Genomic DNA, 16,583 nt, shown 5'->3' on the forward strand with positions numbered 1-16,583 from the left:
GGCTTACCATATTACTCTATTTGTTATCTCTCATAGAAATTTAAATTTTACCCTTAAAATAGCTGCCTACATTCTTTGTTTAAAGGGAAGAGGATGTTTATGCATCTTGCAATTGAATAAACATTAGTTCCATCTCAAAATGATTTCCTGAAGCCAGATACTCCGTATACTAGAATAACGGGACCAAGATTCACAATGTACGTTTATTTATAGAAGCAAGTTGAAATGTTAGACCTCTTATAAGCTCCTGCTACTTTGTATATTTGAAGAAGGCTCAAGGCAAAAGTCCAGGTTACTTTCTACTGCACATTTTAGCATTTTGCACATGTTCTAACATTAAGATGTTCAGAAAAGAGAAGGGAGGTTATAGCTTCAGTGCAGATTTAGGACACACGTGAAGATCTTAGAGAGGGTGTCAATGCCAGACTTACATTGCAGTGGTGTTTCTATTGTGGCTTCCTTTGCCCATTAGAATACTGATATTAATAATTCTTTCTGTTTTTTTGTTTCAGGCAGTTCTTGCTGACCTTTCTACTTTAAAAGTTATGCCTCTTCTTCAAATTTTTCTGTTTGCTACTGTCACCTGATCTTCTTCAAGGTCACTGACAACACATCTAGTTTTTCATTAGAAAATAATCATGAACTATGCAAACTGCATAAAACCAAAATGAAACTTTGCATATAAGCCAATAAAGATCATGTTCCCTCTTCATTTAAACCTAAGTAGTTTTTCACTTTTTGAAACAATAACTCCGCACACCAAATATTGCACTGCATGCTGCTGATTTTCAAGAGAGAAGCAATAGACATAACTTCTGCTAAATTGAGCATACTATATATATATACTCCTGACTTGTAAAAGGCATGTAACAATATATGCAATAAGAACTCAAGCTACTGTAATAAACTTGAAGAGGTAATGTAGCCTCTGGGACAATTTTCTTCTGTCAGTTTGCAAATTTATCTCTAGATAATGTATCATTTTGTCTTGTAAATTGCTCTTCACTCAGAGCCAGGGGTGGCGTAGAATGTGGGAAGATTTGAAAAAGGTAATGGAATTCAAACGTACTTTAGTGTTCTTAACGACTTTTCTCTCACCGGACATCTTCTAGATCCCCTTCCACTTTATTTCTCCCTGAAAGGTCTCAGTGGGGCAGGTCAAATCCAGTTGTCTCCATCTGACAGTATGTTCTTCATCACTTTCCGAAAAAAGAAAATTACAGAGTGATCTCTTCAAACTCCTCAACCTTCCACCTCTTGCTTAGAAGACTTGATGCTGCCGGAGTCTGTCACTTTGGAAGAATGCAGAGAGGACACCCACGGATTTAATGAAGGGAATGAAAAATCAAAGGCATATCCGCTTCTGCTGAATCTTGGTTTAACAAGATTTACTTCCAGGGCAGAGCAGCTGAGAAACTAGCGGGAGGTACGATAAGACATTCATTTTAGAACTGAAGACATTATGCTGGGCATCAGTCTTATTTTGGTCTTTATTGTAGGTGAAGGGTTTTATTTTATATCACTTCCTAAAGACCTACCATTTCTGTAATTTGGAATGATAGAATGTGAAAAAAAAAAGTCAAAATTTCAACACAACTTTGAATCAAGAGATTGATGCTCTTACTGAATGCCTAGAATTGTATTAGGTTTTGTCCAGATGTATTTCCTGAGTCTTTTATTTGAAGAGTATATATAAATTAGGGAATTTCTGAGGTTTAGCACAAGACTGCAAGTGTGATGGAGTTTGATAGAATTAGTTCTTAATTTGAAAATCTTTATGCTTTATTCATCGGTGCTTATTGAAAACAAAATAATAATTTATTATTCAGTGATTGATTCTTGAGAAACCCCATTTCATTGCTTTTGGAAAGTGATTCAGTTATAATCATATGCTTTGCCATTTGGGTGTGTGCAAATGCACATTCATCATGAAGATAAGCACACACCTTTGACTACTGTCTTCCTTTCTTCCCTGTTGGAGTTTTAAATGGTTAAGGTCAACTGTATACAGCTATGCCCATTGTTGGCTTCTTTAAGAGAATATGCATAAGCCTTTTTCCAAAACAGAAATGTAGTGGTCTAGTAGAAAAACTCTAGACTGAGTTCTTGTCCTAGCAGTGAGTCCCTAGATAATTTAATCCCTCTTATCTGTAATTGAGGGGGTGGAGGGTATGAGGGGCGGGCAATAGGAAATTATTGTATTTGTTCTTGTTTACCTTACCAGGTTGAGTAAGACTAAATGAGAAGATATATTTGAAAGTGATTGATTTTTAACTGCAAAGCACCAAGCAAATGTAAGATGTTGTTGGTATTAATTTTAAATATGACATTTTAAGGCCAAGTGGAAAAAGATATAAATGAAGAATGCTTAACTTCATTAACATCTGTCTGACTTTATACTATAAAAAATGAAATCTGGAACATGGCAGAGCAGATCCTTTCATCTGAAACAGGTGGTTCCAGCCAGCAGAGCTGAATCCGAACCCCAGAGCTGCTACACATTTTGCTGCCGTCACAAACCCCTCCCGGCCGCGCTTAGCTGCTAGTTGAAAATAGCACATCAAGGGCAGTCGGGCTGTGTTGCCCCCTCTGCCTCTCACCGCACTCCTCACACTGCCCCTCCTGGCTTCCTTCCTCCTGTGTCCTCCTAGGCCACCTCCTACCAACCCCCGAAGCCCCCACATATGCTCTGCTAGTGGTCACAAGGCCCCGAGTGACCGGTGTTAACCAGGTAATCTTTCTGTCTGCAGCATTCACACTGATGGCAAAATAAGCTAGTAGGCAAAATGTGTTCGGCTCTTCTGGATTTCAGTTCACCCACTAATGTAATATGTGTGACTTTATATGATGGAAGAGTTTATTGAACAATCTCTCTGATAGAACCTTTTGGTAGTGCAGCACTCTGGCTAATTGAAATTTCCAGCAGGTCTTAACGGCATAGCACCCTCTTAACACTCAGCAGGTACGCTCTCTTCCTATTTCATGGAGAAAATAAAGACCATTAAGGTTGAACCCCCTCAGCCTTCTGCTTCAAACTTAGCTTTATTCTCCCTATACTCATCTCCTTCCTTCTTCTCTCGGGAAGTGTCTAGTCTATTCCTACAGTTCTCTAAATACAGGCTCGGTTTTTCACTTCCATGCCTAAAAATTCAACAACACCCTATTGCTTCAAGGATAAAGTCTGGGCTCTGTAGCATAGCAGGAACAATTCTCCACAGCTTGGTCTTTCCATTCTTGGGCCCGCACTCTGATCCATTATCCTATACCTCACTGTCACCAGGTTACTTGATCATCTTCAACCAGCTGTGGCCATGCCCTTTGTCTCTGCCAGAAGGACCTCCATATTTCAAGGCCCAACTAAAAAAAAATCTCTCTTGTGAAGACACCCTGGAGTCTGTATATTGGAATAATTATGCCTTTCTCTTTGTTCTCATAAAACTGCTCATCCACTAATATGGGTGCTAAGAATATTGAGTGACAGTTTTTTGTATGCATGTTGATTCTCACATCACTTATTCTGAAGTCAGTTTTCATTGACTGGTCCTAAGTATGGAGGATAAAAAAAGAATTTGTCCATTGTGTTTGTATCCCCTGACTTATTCTAAAAATTGTTGGGATCTGCTTTTCTTAAAACATAATTCCTCCTAAGTATCTACTAGTCTCCCTTCTTCCACAAAGGTTCTAATTTTTATTTGGAGATTTCCCTGCACCCTGGCACCGTATGCTTCAGATGAAGCTGACTCCACCCCAGGACCTCTGCGTCCTGGTCAAGCCAGTCACTGTGTACCATCCCTCTTGGCCACAGGGATTGTTTCAGGATCAGTGCAAAAATCTAAGACCAGTGAGGACCAATGAAACTTGATTACAAGACTTCGGTTTAATCTTTTGGGAAAGCTGGGCATAAAAAAGAGAGGATATAGGGTCTGGAGCTGCAGCCTAGAAATGGAAAGCATGAAAAGCTGCTCTGTTGACCTTGTTGATCCCCCAGTCACATTCTACCAATCTGCCCCTGGACTGTTTCGTTACCTGAGCCAAAAGATTCTTTTTGCAACAGAAAGGATCCTAACTGAAGGTGCAGTTATTTTACCTTTTAGATGACCCACTACAACAGGAGTATCATTACGTGGTACGGGACTCCTGTCTACACACTGCTTAAACTGGAGGAATCTTTTTTTTAACTTTTTTTCATTCAAGACACACCATGACCTTACAAGGATAAATTCTATGTTCCAGACCTACTGAGCCACCTGAAGTACCTTAAACACACAGTATGTCTCTCAGCTTTGGCCCTTTGCCCATATAGCACCCTCTGCTTAGAATGCCTTCTCTTCCCTCTTTACTGAACTCTTGCTTGTACCTCAAAACCCAACTCAGGTGTTGCATCATCAGGGAAGACTGCTTTCTTATGAATTCTCCTCATACATAAGTTATATCATAATCATATGTTAGCTTGTCTTTCTTCCACTGGACTATAACTCCTTAAAGGCCAAAATGGTTTCTTTTTCAGCTTTATATCTCTAGAGCTGGCATTGTGCTTACCCCATAGTGGGCTTTAATAAATGTTTGTTGAATGAACAGATGAAATCATCTAACCTAATTCACTTATTTTACTGATAAGGAAACTTGCTCAGTTCAGAGTAATAACTTGTTCAGTGTCACACAACTATTTTACCCACTAAGTTGACTTGTGGAGTTGCCTCCACAGGGAGAATAACTTCCCTCCCAAAAGAAAAGAATATCTTGAGAGAAAAAAACACTTCATAACTTTATAAGCACTTCATAACTTTAGAAACACTTCATTTTTGCATTTAAATCCACTTTGCTAAGGTATAATTTATGTACAGTAAAGTGTATGCATTTTAATTTTACAGTTCTGTAAGGTTTAACACACGTATAGACCCACATCACCATCACCACCACAATCACTTGTAGTATACGACATTTCCATTATCTGAAACAATTCTCTTTAAGCCCCTTCCCATTTGATCTCCCATTCAGACAACCATTCATCTGCTCTGTCCCTAAAGTTTAGATTGGTCCTTTCTAGAGGTGCGTGTAAATGGCACTCCACATATGTACTCTTTTTTTGTCTGTTTTTTTTTGCTCAGCATAATGTTTGAGATTCATCCATGTTGTGTGATTAGTTGTCCATTCCTTTTTATTACTGAGCAGTATTTCATTGAATGACTATTTCATACAGTTTGTTTATCCATCATTGTTAAGGGCATCCATGTACTCATATTTTGGCGTATTACGGATACAGCCACTATAAACATTTGTGCGCAAGCCTTTATGTGGACATAGATCGGCCTTTCTTTTGAGTAAATACATAGGAGTAGACTTGCTGAGTCATACGTGAGCATAAATTTAACTCTCCAAGAAACCTCTAAACTCTCTTCTGAAGTGGTTCTACCATTTTACGTTCCTACCAGCAGTGCGTAAGAGTTCTAATCGCACTAAATCCTCACCAATACTTGGTATTATCATGTTGATCATTCTAATAGGTGGTTTTACTTTGCATTTCCCTGATTACTAATGATGTTGAGCATCTTTTCATGCTTATTTGCCATGTATACATATTCTTTTTTAAAATGTTCAAATATCTTGCCCATTTTTAATTATCTTAAATTGTAAGAATTTCTTATTCTGGATACATTTACGTCTTGTAACATTTTCTCCCATCCTGTGGCTTATCTCTTAATTTTCTTAAGTATCTTTTAAAGAGCAAAATTTTTAATTTTATTGAATCAGTTTATCTTTTTTTTTTTAGGGCTCATGTTTTTTGTGTCCTATCTAAGAAATTTTTCCATAACTGAAGGTCACAAAGATTTTTTTCCTATGTTTTCTTCTAGAAACTTTATAGCTTGAGCTCTTACATTTAGGCCTATAATGCTTTTTTTAAGTTAATTTTGTGTACAGTACAAGAGTTAAGGATTGAGGGTCATGTTTTTGCATACGGATATGCAATGTCCCAGCACTCTTTGCTAAAAAAAAAACAAAAAAAACCCACACACAAAAAACTATCCCTTTTATGTCAGCACCTCTGTATAAAATCAGTTGATCATATATCTGTGGGTTTATTTCTGGACCCTATTCTCTTCCATGGATTTATGTCTGTCCTTGTCTATTTATGTCTATTTATGTCTATCCAATACCACACTGTGTTAATTTTGTACCTTTAGAGTAAATCTTGAAATCAGGTAGTTTAAGTCCTCGAATTTTGTTTCCTATGTCAAAATTATTTTGGCTATTCCAAGTTCTTTGCATTTCTAAATAACTTTTAGAACCAGCTCTTCCACTTGGTACCAAAATTTTTTTAAAAGATGCTGGGATTTTTATTGAAATAGCATTGAATCTATAAATCAGTTGGAGACAATTGATACTTTAACAATATTGAGCCTACCAATCCATGAACATGAGATACCTTTCCATTTAGTTACGTCTTCTTTAATTCCATTCAGTAATATTTTGTCCTCCATGTAGAGCTCCTGTACATATTTTGTTAAAATATCCTTAATTCTTTCACATTTTTATGCTATTGTAAATGGTATTTTTAATTTCACTTTCCAGTGGTTTGCTAATATATAGAAACACAATTGATTTTTTAATATTGACCTTGTATCCTGAGACCTTGCTAAACATTCCTAATACCCCTCTTTGTAGCCTCCCTAAGATTTTCTACATATACGATATGTCATCTATAAATAAAGACAATTTTACATTTTTTTCAAATCTACATGTTTTTTTTATTCATTGACTAGAACTTGCAATAGAATATAGAAGTGTTGCAGTTCACCTAATTTTAAATTAAGTGTACTTCTTTCTTGAATAAGTGCAATAAATATTTTAAATATACACCCATGTAATAGTTTGGTCAATTTAGGAATAAAACAGTGGGAGGAAATGAAACATTCAGAATGAGGTGGGGAGACATACTGATACACAGTGAAGATAAATTTGGTCAGTTGTATGTTGCTGATGATCCAGATGTCTTCTTCAAATTATTCGTTTTAGCTTAAGCAATTGGCTTCAGGTGTTATCAATATCTTTCTTATGTTAACTAGGCGATTGTTTTTGTATTACTTCTTCAATTATTATTTATCCTTAAAACTTTGTTTTCAGATAATGTGGTGTGTATATATTTATTCAACAAACACTAAATGCTTTACTCAGAACAAGGTATTCTGCTGAGCACTCAATGTTTATATGTATTTGTATGTTCGCTTTCTTAGTAACAAATGTGGTAAGAGACAGAACTTCTTATATAAATAGCATACTGACCCCTCTTTTTGCAAGCAATGGTGCCTTGCCTCCTGTGGTAGGAAGAATAATGGTCCCCCATTAAAAGTTCATGTCCCAGTCCCTGAACCCGGTGAATATGTGACCTTACATGACAAAAGGCACTTTGCTTCTGTGATTAAATTAGATTTTGAGAAAGGGAGATTATCTTGGATTGTCAGCTGGGTCCAGTGTAATGACAAGGGTCCTTATCAGGGAACGAGGGAGGCAGGCAGGAGTGTCAGAGTCAGGGAAGGGTTGGAAGATGTACTACCGGCTTTGAAAATGGAGGAAGGAATGCAGGTCGTTCTAGTAGCTGCAGAAGTCAAGGGAACGGATTCTCCCCTACGGCCTTTAGGAGGAATCCAGCCCCGTTGATTACTTGATTTTAGGACTTCTAGCCTCCAGAACTATAAGATAGTAATTTTGTGTTGTTTGAAGCCACTTAGTGTATGGTGATTTGTTGCAGCAACAACAGGAAATCAATCCACCTCCTCTCAGATAAATTAGATTTACTATATCAACTGTGACATATGATAGTAAGTTCACATTGCTTCAATTCTCTTACCTATGAAATAGATGATTCTACCTGTCCAGTGTCTCTCGTGGGCTTTTTATAATGATCAAATAAGATAAAATGTGTAAAAGTATTTTGAAGACAACCTTCTCTCCGGTACTGACAGGGAAAAGACCCCACAAAGTTGGGCGATTTTAAGACAAGCGTTAACAGAGGAAGAGAAGTGTTGGGGGAAATGTATTGCCAAGTCCTAACGTTTCCTTCCATGTGGACGTTGTTCACTGGCGTAATGTTCCTCACTCCCTCCCCCCGTGGACAGGAGCAAATTATATTATTGATGAAGTTGGGATCAGTGAGTAGGCATATAAAGCCAACTCCTTTCTCACATATTTCTCTTGGGATCCAACAACCCAAAGCAAGTGTATGTTCTGTACTGCTCCTCTACACCCTGGCTTTAGAAAGTCTGGATCCCAGGGTATGGCGGGGCGGGGGTGGTGGCAAGAGGGGGTGGCTACAGTTGTTCAGTGCATCACTGAGTGCACAAGTTTTGAAAAACCTGTCCTTGCTACAAAATTAAGTCACACTCCCTGAGATTAACTTTATCAGCAAGATAGATGATATATCATCTTCATAAGCTTTCGTTTGCCCAGGTTTTATTTTTATCTCTCAAGTACTCAGAGCTCAGGCAGGAAAACAGGTGCTGTTTCTTGGATCTCCAAGCCTTATTCACCTGGGCCAGAAAGTTAAGGGTTGCAAGGGAGAAATTGCAACGATGGGTCATGGAATATAAGCTAGAAAAGAAGAGAAATGAAGGATAACTAGGGGGTGATGATAGATATGGATAAAGCGGGGTGGGAGGATTAAAGGTAAAAACAAAAAAGTAAAAAAGCATTTTTGAAGGCAGGGTACTTCAGCAAGTAACTTGGAAGGATAATGTTCGTAACCAGAATGGGGTATCTGTGTTTGAAATTTTGAACTTGGTGCCATTTTTGTTGATGCCAAAATCTAAGGCATGCTGGATAGAGTAGAGGAAAGGAGAACATCATTGAAAATATGAGGACGTCAAGAAACCAAGAGTCCATGGTGTTGGAGGAACCATCCGTATAAATATTGAAGTCACCCAGGAGGATGACAGAAGTAGGGGAGAAGAAGAAAACAGACTTGCAAGTTAGTTTTTCTGAGACTCAGAAGGAAAGACTCGGAAGCTACTAGTTAGTAACTGTAACTTGGAGGAGGAAGAGTGGTGTGACCAGATGGTGTGAGCCTCAAAGGAGCAGAAGGGGTTTGCAAGAGGGAAGGGGGAGTAAAACTCAAATTGGCATTGCCAAGTAAGGCTGGTGCTGAATCACTTTGAATGTAAGAGAGAAGAAATAATCCATTCAAGAGAGCGGCAAAGAAACCGTGTCCCCAGGATACAGCCTGCTTTTAGTTAAGCAAGGAGGTGAAGAGAACTTTCCGAGAAGAGGTTGAAAAATACGGTTTATGGATCTCACACTGGGAACTGGGAATTCCAAGAGACAAAGGGAAATGCTTTCCTAGGGAGGGGAATAAAAAGTGGGGTGGGGATTAGGTCCCATTAAAGGAAAGAAGTTTGGATAATTGATAACTGAGAAGCTTGGAATTCTGATGGAGAATGGGATAGACGGGGATGTGTGGACGGGCTGGTCCTCTCAGAGGTGACTGAACCATCGGTTCTGCTGTGGTCCAGACTACTCTGTGGTGGGACAGCTGCTCCCTCCAGCATCCTGAGGCTGGCATGGTCTAATTATAGTCAGCTTCCTTTTCAGACAGCAGTTGTGGTTGTCTCTGAGAGAGCACTGCAGTAGTTTGGTGACTTAGCTATTTTTTCCCCCCACCCAGGGAATTTAGTTTTCCTCTCCCTCTTTTGGCTTTTGCCTATTCATTATTTCAACTTACTCATGGCTTGGGGAGAGACTGTTTTCTTTGCTCAGACAAAAGGATCCCTCCTTTATAAATGGAATCACTGCAAAGTTTTCATGAAATATAGAAAGCAACAAATTATCTCTAATACACAACTTAATTTGCACCCATAGCATGTACAGTGATGGACTGACCCAGAGACAGAGAGAGAGAATGGATGAATGAATGAATGAATGGGGATTAGAATGTCAATGGTAAGACTCTATATGGAGAAACAGGCAGGTTTTTCTCTTTCTCTCTGTCACCTTTCAAAGGACTTACCTTTGTAAGTCACCTTTGTCACCTTACCTTCAAAAAAGGGCACACAATTTTTTTGTGTTGTTGGGCAACCTCCCCTAGTGTAGGAGAAAAGTGACTGAATGATTATTTCATGTATGAGAGCCTGAAGTAAATAAAAAGACTTGAATACATGTATGGAAAGAAATATTTAGATCAGTGGACAGGCTGATAGAACCCCAACTCTGTCAGAGGTCTGGGCTCTGGTGGCAAAGTACAGAAATGTAAGGGGGCAGTGTACGAGGAACAGGGACTCCCCTGGACAGAAGGTCAACCCTGGACTTCAGCCCCGGGATAAGGTCAGCGGACTCATCTGTTGAGTAGGAACAACACCCTTCCTCTAAGGAACCACCAGACACCTATTCCATGTGAGGGAGATGGTTGGAAGAGACAGGAAGAGTTCCTATACCTGTGCATAGGGAACCATGCATCTTAGTAACTCCTGTGCTAGACACAGAGGGAACAGTCACTACTGTTGAAAGCAAATATTTTCACAATATCTTATATTTTTGTTTATACTCTATTAGACATTGATTTGAAACCCAGCTCCAACATTTGCTAGCTCTGCAACCTTGGTAAAATTACCTAATCTTTATAAGCCTCAATTTCTTCATCTGTAAAATGCTAATCAGTGCCAAATAGGGCATATAGGATAAATTTCCCACTAAGCACTGTTTTAGCTGCATTCCAAAATTTCCATGTATTGTATTTTCGTTTAATTCAAATACTATCTAATTTCCCTGTTTGATTTATTCTTTGATTCAGTGTGTTAGTTTTCAAGTAGTTCAAGTTTCCTCCAGTTATCTTTGCTATTGGTTTCTACTATAATTCCATTGTCATCAGAGAACATACTTTATATGGCTGGAGTCCTTTTAAATCTGTGGAGACTTGTTAGCTGGCCCAAGATATACTCTGTATTCATAAGAATTCTGTGTGCCCTTGAAATGAATGTGTATTTTACTGTCTTTGGAAAAAGTGTAAGACACATCATAAACTTGGTTAAAACCAGTGATAAAGAGAAAATCTTAAAAGCAGCCCAAGAAGTCCCATTCTGTGCAGAATAGCAAGGTTAAGGATAGTGGCATATTACTGTAAAAAACATGCAAAATAGAAGAGCATGGACCAACATCTTTAAAGTGCTGCAAAAAACATATAGTCAATCTGGAATTCTTTACCCAGTGAAAATATCTCTCAAAAATGAATGGGGAAATAGACTCTTTTTCACACATTGAAAAGCCGAAAATACTCATCACCAAGCAGACATGCCTTAAAAGAAATGGTAAAGGAAGTCTTCAAACAGAAGAAAAATGGGATCAGAAGGAAATCTGCATCTATACCAAGGAATGAAGAGTCCTGGAAATAATAATCATGAGAATAAATATAAAAACTTTTTTCTTAGTATTTAAATTCATTTTAAAAGTAAACCATGTAGGGGCGCCTGGCTGGCTCAGTCAGAAGAGCTCATGACTCTTGACCTCGGGGTCATGAGTTCAAGCCCCATGTTGGGTGTAGAGATTACTTAAATAAATAAACTTAAAAAAATAAACCATGTAAAGCAAAAATAATAACAATAAATCATCAAGTTTATATAGAAGTAGAAGTGAATATGTGACAAGAGCAGCACAATAGCCAAGTAGGGTAGAAATATATTTCTATATATTATAAGGTTCTGTACGTGAGTGGCATGTCATCACTTGAAGGTACACTGTAATAAGTTAAAGATGTATATAAAAACTGAAACAACCACCAGAATAAAACCACCAAGATATAATTAATAAGCTAAAGGAGATCAAATGGAATTATAAAAACATGCAGTTCAAAAGAAGGCAGAAAAGGAGTGAAAAGGAAACAAAATACAGCTAGAGAAAATAGAAAATAACAAAATACTCAACCATATCAATAACCACGTTAAATGTAAGATTTAAATGTAAACATTTCAGTTAAAAAGCAGAGATTGACACATTGGATAAAAACAAACAAAAACCCAATACCTAAATACATCGTCCTTATAATAAACCCATTTTAATATGAAAATATAATTAGATTAAAAGTGAAAGGATGAATAAAAGATATAGCATGCTATCACCAATCAAAAGTAAGCTGGAGTGACTGTATTAAATCAAACAAATCAGATTTCAAAGCAAAGATCATTACCATGAGCAAAGGTAAAGTCATCAAGAAGACATAGAAGTCCCAAACATTTATACACACAACAGAGTTTCTAAATATATAAAGCAAAATTGATAATGCTAAGAAAAATAGACAAATTTAAAATTATAGTCAGAGATTTCAACAGCCCTCTATCAATTATTTACAGAAAAAGTGGGCAGAAAAATCAGGATATAAAAGAACAATGTTAATAACCAACTTTATCTAATCACATTTATAGAGGCTTTCATCCAGCAACAGCAAAATGCACATTCATCTCAAGTGCACACACAATTCTTATGAATACAGAATATATCTTGGGCTGTGTAACAAGTCTCTGCAGATTTAAAAGGACTCCAGCCATATAAAGTATATTCTCTGATGACAATGGAATTATAGTAGAAACCAATAGCAAAGATAACTGGAGGAAACTTGAGCTATTTGGAAACTAACACACTGCTAAATCATCCATGAATCAAAGAATAAATCAGAAAGGGAAATTAGACAGTATTTGAACTAAATGAAAACACAGTATCTGGAAATTTTTGGTGTTTAGTTGGAAATTTATACTATAGAGGCCTATATTAGAAAACTAGAAAGATTCCAAATCAATCATCTTAGCTTCCATTAAAAAAACTAGGAAAAAAATAATATTCAACCAAAAATAGTTATAAAAGGGGAAATAGTAAAGATCAAAGCAAAAATTAATGAAATAGAAAACAAAAACAATAGAGAAAATCAATAAAACAAAAAAGCTGTTTCTTTGGCAAGATCAATAAAATTGATAAACCTCTATCCCAACTGATCAGGAGGAAAAGAAAGAAGTAAAAAATTACCAGTATCAGAAATGAGGGCCATGCTATAGCTACAGGAAATATTATGAATAATTTATGCCCATAAATGTGATGTCAAGTAGTTTTAGCCATCCAACTTTGTTCTTTCTCAAGATTGTTTTGGCTGTTCTGGTACGCCTGCATCTTTTATTGAGGAATTGATCTTGGACAAAAACCCATGCGTAATTTTTTTTTTCAAAGGCAATTGCTAAGGCTTCACCTGGTAGGCCCCATGAGGAAGAGCGGCCCCCACACCAGATTTGGTGCACAGCCAACACAGTGCGGCCTCTAAAAGAAGTTGCAATGTGGACCAGCCTCCCCTGGATGGCTGTGCTCTTCACTATATCTGCCTTCCCAGCCCAGGTGCCTTCTTATGGAAGCCTCTTTATCAGAGGTCTTCTACAGGGGCCTTCTTCAGGGGCTCTGCCAAGATCTTCTTTTCAGGGTGCTGGGGGTGAGGAGGACCTGAAGACATTGTCTTCCCCTCTGACTCAATACTTGGTACTCTTCCACTTCTGTCTCCTCCCTCTCTCTCTCTCTTCCTGGTCCCCTGCAGGAGTCTTTTGTTTGGGGTTCCTTGAGCATTAAGACAATTCCCCGCGGGGCGCCTGGGTGGCTCAGTCATTAAGCGTCTGCCTTCGGCTCAGGTCATGATCCCAGGGTCCTGGGATCGAGCCCCGCATCGGGCTCCCTGCTCGGCGGGAAGCCTGCTTCTCCCTCTCCCACTCCCCCTGCTCGTGTTCCTTCTCTCAGTGTGTCTCTCTCTCTGTCAAATAAATAAAAATCTTTTAAAAAAATTAAAAAAAAAAAAAGACAATTCCCCGCATTGGTGCTGATACACCTCACCTTCAACTGGAGTTGTTTCATGGGACAAAATGGAAAAGGAGGGTGACACTTTTGTCAGGTTAGCCTCTTGCTTATACTATTGCAGTAATGGTTAAAGGCTCAACTGATACTTTGGTTTTGGCTTGTTGCCTTAATCGGCTACTCTGATGCCTGGGAGCTCAGGGCACTCTCAGCTCAACCCAGCTCAGTCCTCAACACATTTGAATTATAGTTTGCCAGTTTCTACAAAAAAGACTTCTGGGATTTTGATTGAGATTTTGTGGAATCCAAAGATCAATTTCGGTAGAATTGATATCTTAACAATATCGAGGCTTCCACTTCATGAACATGGTATACGTCCATTTATTTAGGTCTTTTTGAATCCCACTCAGCAATGTTGTCACAGCATATCTCTGCATTTGTTGTCAGTGTATAGGTCTTACGCAGCCTTTGTCAGAGCTTTCTCTAAGTTTCACATTTTTGATGCTATTATAAGCATTATTGTTTAATTTCAATTTTTGATTGTTGCTAGCATATAGAAATATTTTTGTAGACTGAAACCTTGCTAAACACATTACTAGTCCTACTGTTTTTTGTAAATTCCCTATAATTTTCCACATAAATGATAATATCTATGAATAAGAACAGTTTTCCTTCTTCCTTTCCAATATGGATGTCTTTTATTTCTTTCTCTGGCCTATGTGCACTGGCTAAAACTACCAATAAAATGTTGAGTAGAAGTTGGGAGAGTGGACTTTCCCCCTGTTCCTGACTTTAGGAAGAAAGCATTCACTATTTCTCAATTAAGTATGGTGTTACAGTAGATGATTTTTTTTTTAAGATTTATTTATTTACTTGAGACAGAGAGCAGGGGTGGGGGCTGGGGATAGGGGGCGAGGGAGAGAGAAACAAGTGGACTCTGCACTGAGCACAGAGCCCAACGTGGGCTCGATCCCACGAACCTAAGATCAGACCTGAGCCAAAACCAAGAGTCTGACGCTTAACCAGCCACCCAGGAGCCCCTACAGTAGGCTTTTTATAGATCCCTTTTGTCAGGTTAGGAAGTTACCTTTTAGTCCAAGTCTACAGATAGTTTTTATTAGGAATTAATGCTGAATTTTATAAAATTACTTTTTTGCATCTACTGATATAATCATATGGTTTTGTTCTCTTAATGTGTTAATATGGTGAATTGTATTTAAATAATCTGGCACAGTATGTATAGGAGAGCCGGGACGATGCTTGATTCTTTCTTTTTATCAGTTATCAAGGCCATCGGTTAGCTCCTTATTATTCTTCAAAGATGGTCATTTGTTTTTTTAAATATCATTAGGAACATAATGGATTTAAATGCGAAATTCTATGGGTTTCAATCCATTGCAATTTTTGTCATGATTGAAACTCAAATTGCTCCACCTTTGGTCAGTGACTGCCCCTTCAAAGGGGCTCCTACATCCTTTTGGCACAACTCTAGTCATCACTGAAAGCTAGCTTGCTGTCTGGTATGACAGAATGTTCCAGGTTCATCTTGTGCATCTTCCACTCCAAACCTGAAAACAGCCAATTAATTCTTCAGGAAGTTCTGGTATCTTTTATTGGAACACAGTATTTTAAAGCCACAACCTGGTTGTTAGGGTCATTCATTGCTATTAGGTTAGTCATTGTTACCAGGCTTTTTCAAGAGTTCAGAGATAATTTCCAATTCCAATACAAACTACAGTATTTTTATCTTAGCTTTTCTATATTATATCTATATCTCCTTTTCTCAACATTGATAATCATGGTTCTCAAGGACAGAAGAGATGGTGGAATAAAATATCTATAACCATTTATTTCTTTTATCCAACAATTCACATACCATAGTCTCAAAACAACAAAACTATCACCCCAACACAAGAGGGTTTTTAAATATCTTTGTCATATGTTCTCATCATTCTAATACTATTATTTATAGTTGCACCAAATCTCTGACCATATGTCAGAGCATATAGTCAGAAATACTACACCCCTCTTCCATATAATCCTTATTTAGGCTTGGTGTTCTACAAGCTACTATATTGAATACTCACCATCAGTACTTATGCTGATGGCTTCCTAATCATTTTAGCTGTCTGAAGCTTCGATTTCTAGTAGATTTCTCAAGCACTCAGAGAGGGGTGCCTGGGTGGCTCAGTCGTTAAGTGTCTGCCTTTGGTTCAGGTCATGATCCCAGGGTCCGGGGATCGAGCCCCACATCGGGCTCCCTGCTCTGCAGAAGCCTGCTTCTCCCTCTCCCACTCCCCCTGCTTGTGTTCCCTCTCTCGCTGTGTCTTTCTCTATAAAATAAATAAAATCTTTAAAAAAAAAAAAAGAAGAAGAAGGACTCAGAGAAGGACAATAATCCCCAAAGTCTGCATGTTGATTACAGCTTGTATGCATCTTTTTTTACTTGAAAGTAAGTTTGGCTGGATATAAAATCCTTGGCTCCCATTTTATTTCCTTGACTATCTTAAATATGTTATTCTGTCTTCTTCTGCCCCCAAAAGGGATTTTGGATCTTTTCCTTATAAGTCACTTGCTGATTTTGACTGCATTTTCTAAGGATTTTTTCTCTTTCTTTAAAGCCATGTAATTAAAATATGCCTTGATGTTGGTTGTTTTATGTTAATCTTTTTTTTTTAAGATTTTTTATTTATTTGACAGAAACACAGTGAGAGAGGGAACACAAGCAGGGGGAGTGGGAGAGGGAGAAGCAGGCCTCCTATGGAGCAGGGAGCCCGATGTGG

At 38.0% G+C, this 16,583-nt stretch overlaps 1 protein-coding gene across 12 annotated transcripts in view; it reads left to right on the plus strand.

Moving 5' to 3' along the window:
* The window catches only part of TBC1D19 (TBC1 domain family member 19), a 196,658-nt gene that overhangs the window by 145,266 nt on the left and 34,809 nt on the right, over positions 1-16,583 (plus strand). For 9 of the 12 annotated variants that reach the window (XM_027598894.2, XM_027598902.2, XM_027598895.2 and 6 more), the window contains one exon: positions 513-6,703. In XM_027598894.2, the coding sequence (XP_027454695.1) occupies positions 513-587 (75 nt within the window). In that variant the 3' untranslated portion in view covers positions 588-6,703. Of the gene's footprint in view, positions 1-512; positions 6,704-16,583 lie in introns of those variants that run through there. The other 3 variants (XR_003520790.2, XR_003520788.2, XR_003520789.2) reach the window with 3 other exon arrangements.

Source organism: Zalophus californianus, chromosome 2, assembly GCF_009762305.2.
Source record: "Zalophus californianus isolate mZalCal1 chromosome 2, mZalCal1.pri.v2, whole genome shotgun sequence".
NCBI lineage: Eukaryota > Metazoa > Chordata > Mammalia > Carnivora > Otariidae > Zalophus > Zalophus californianus.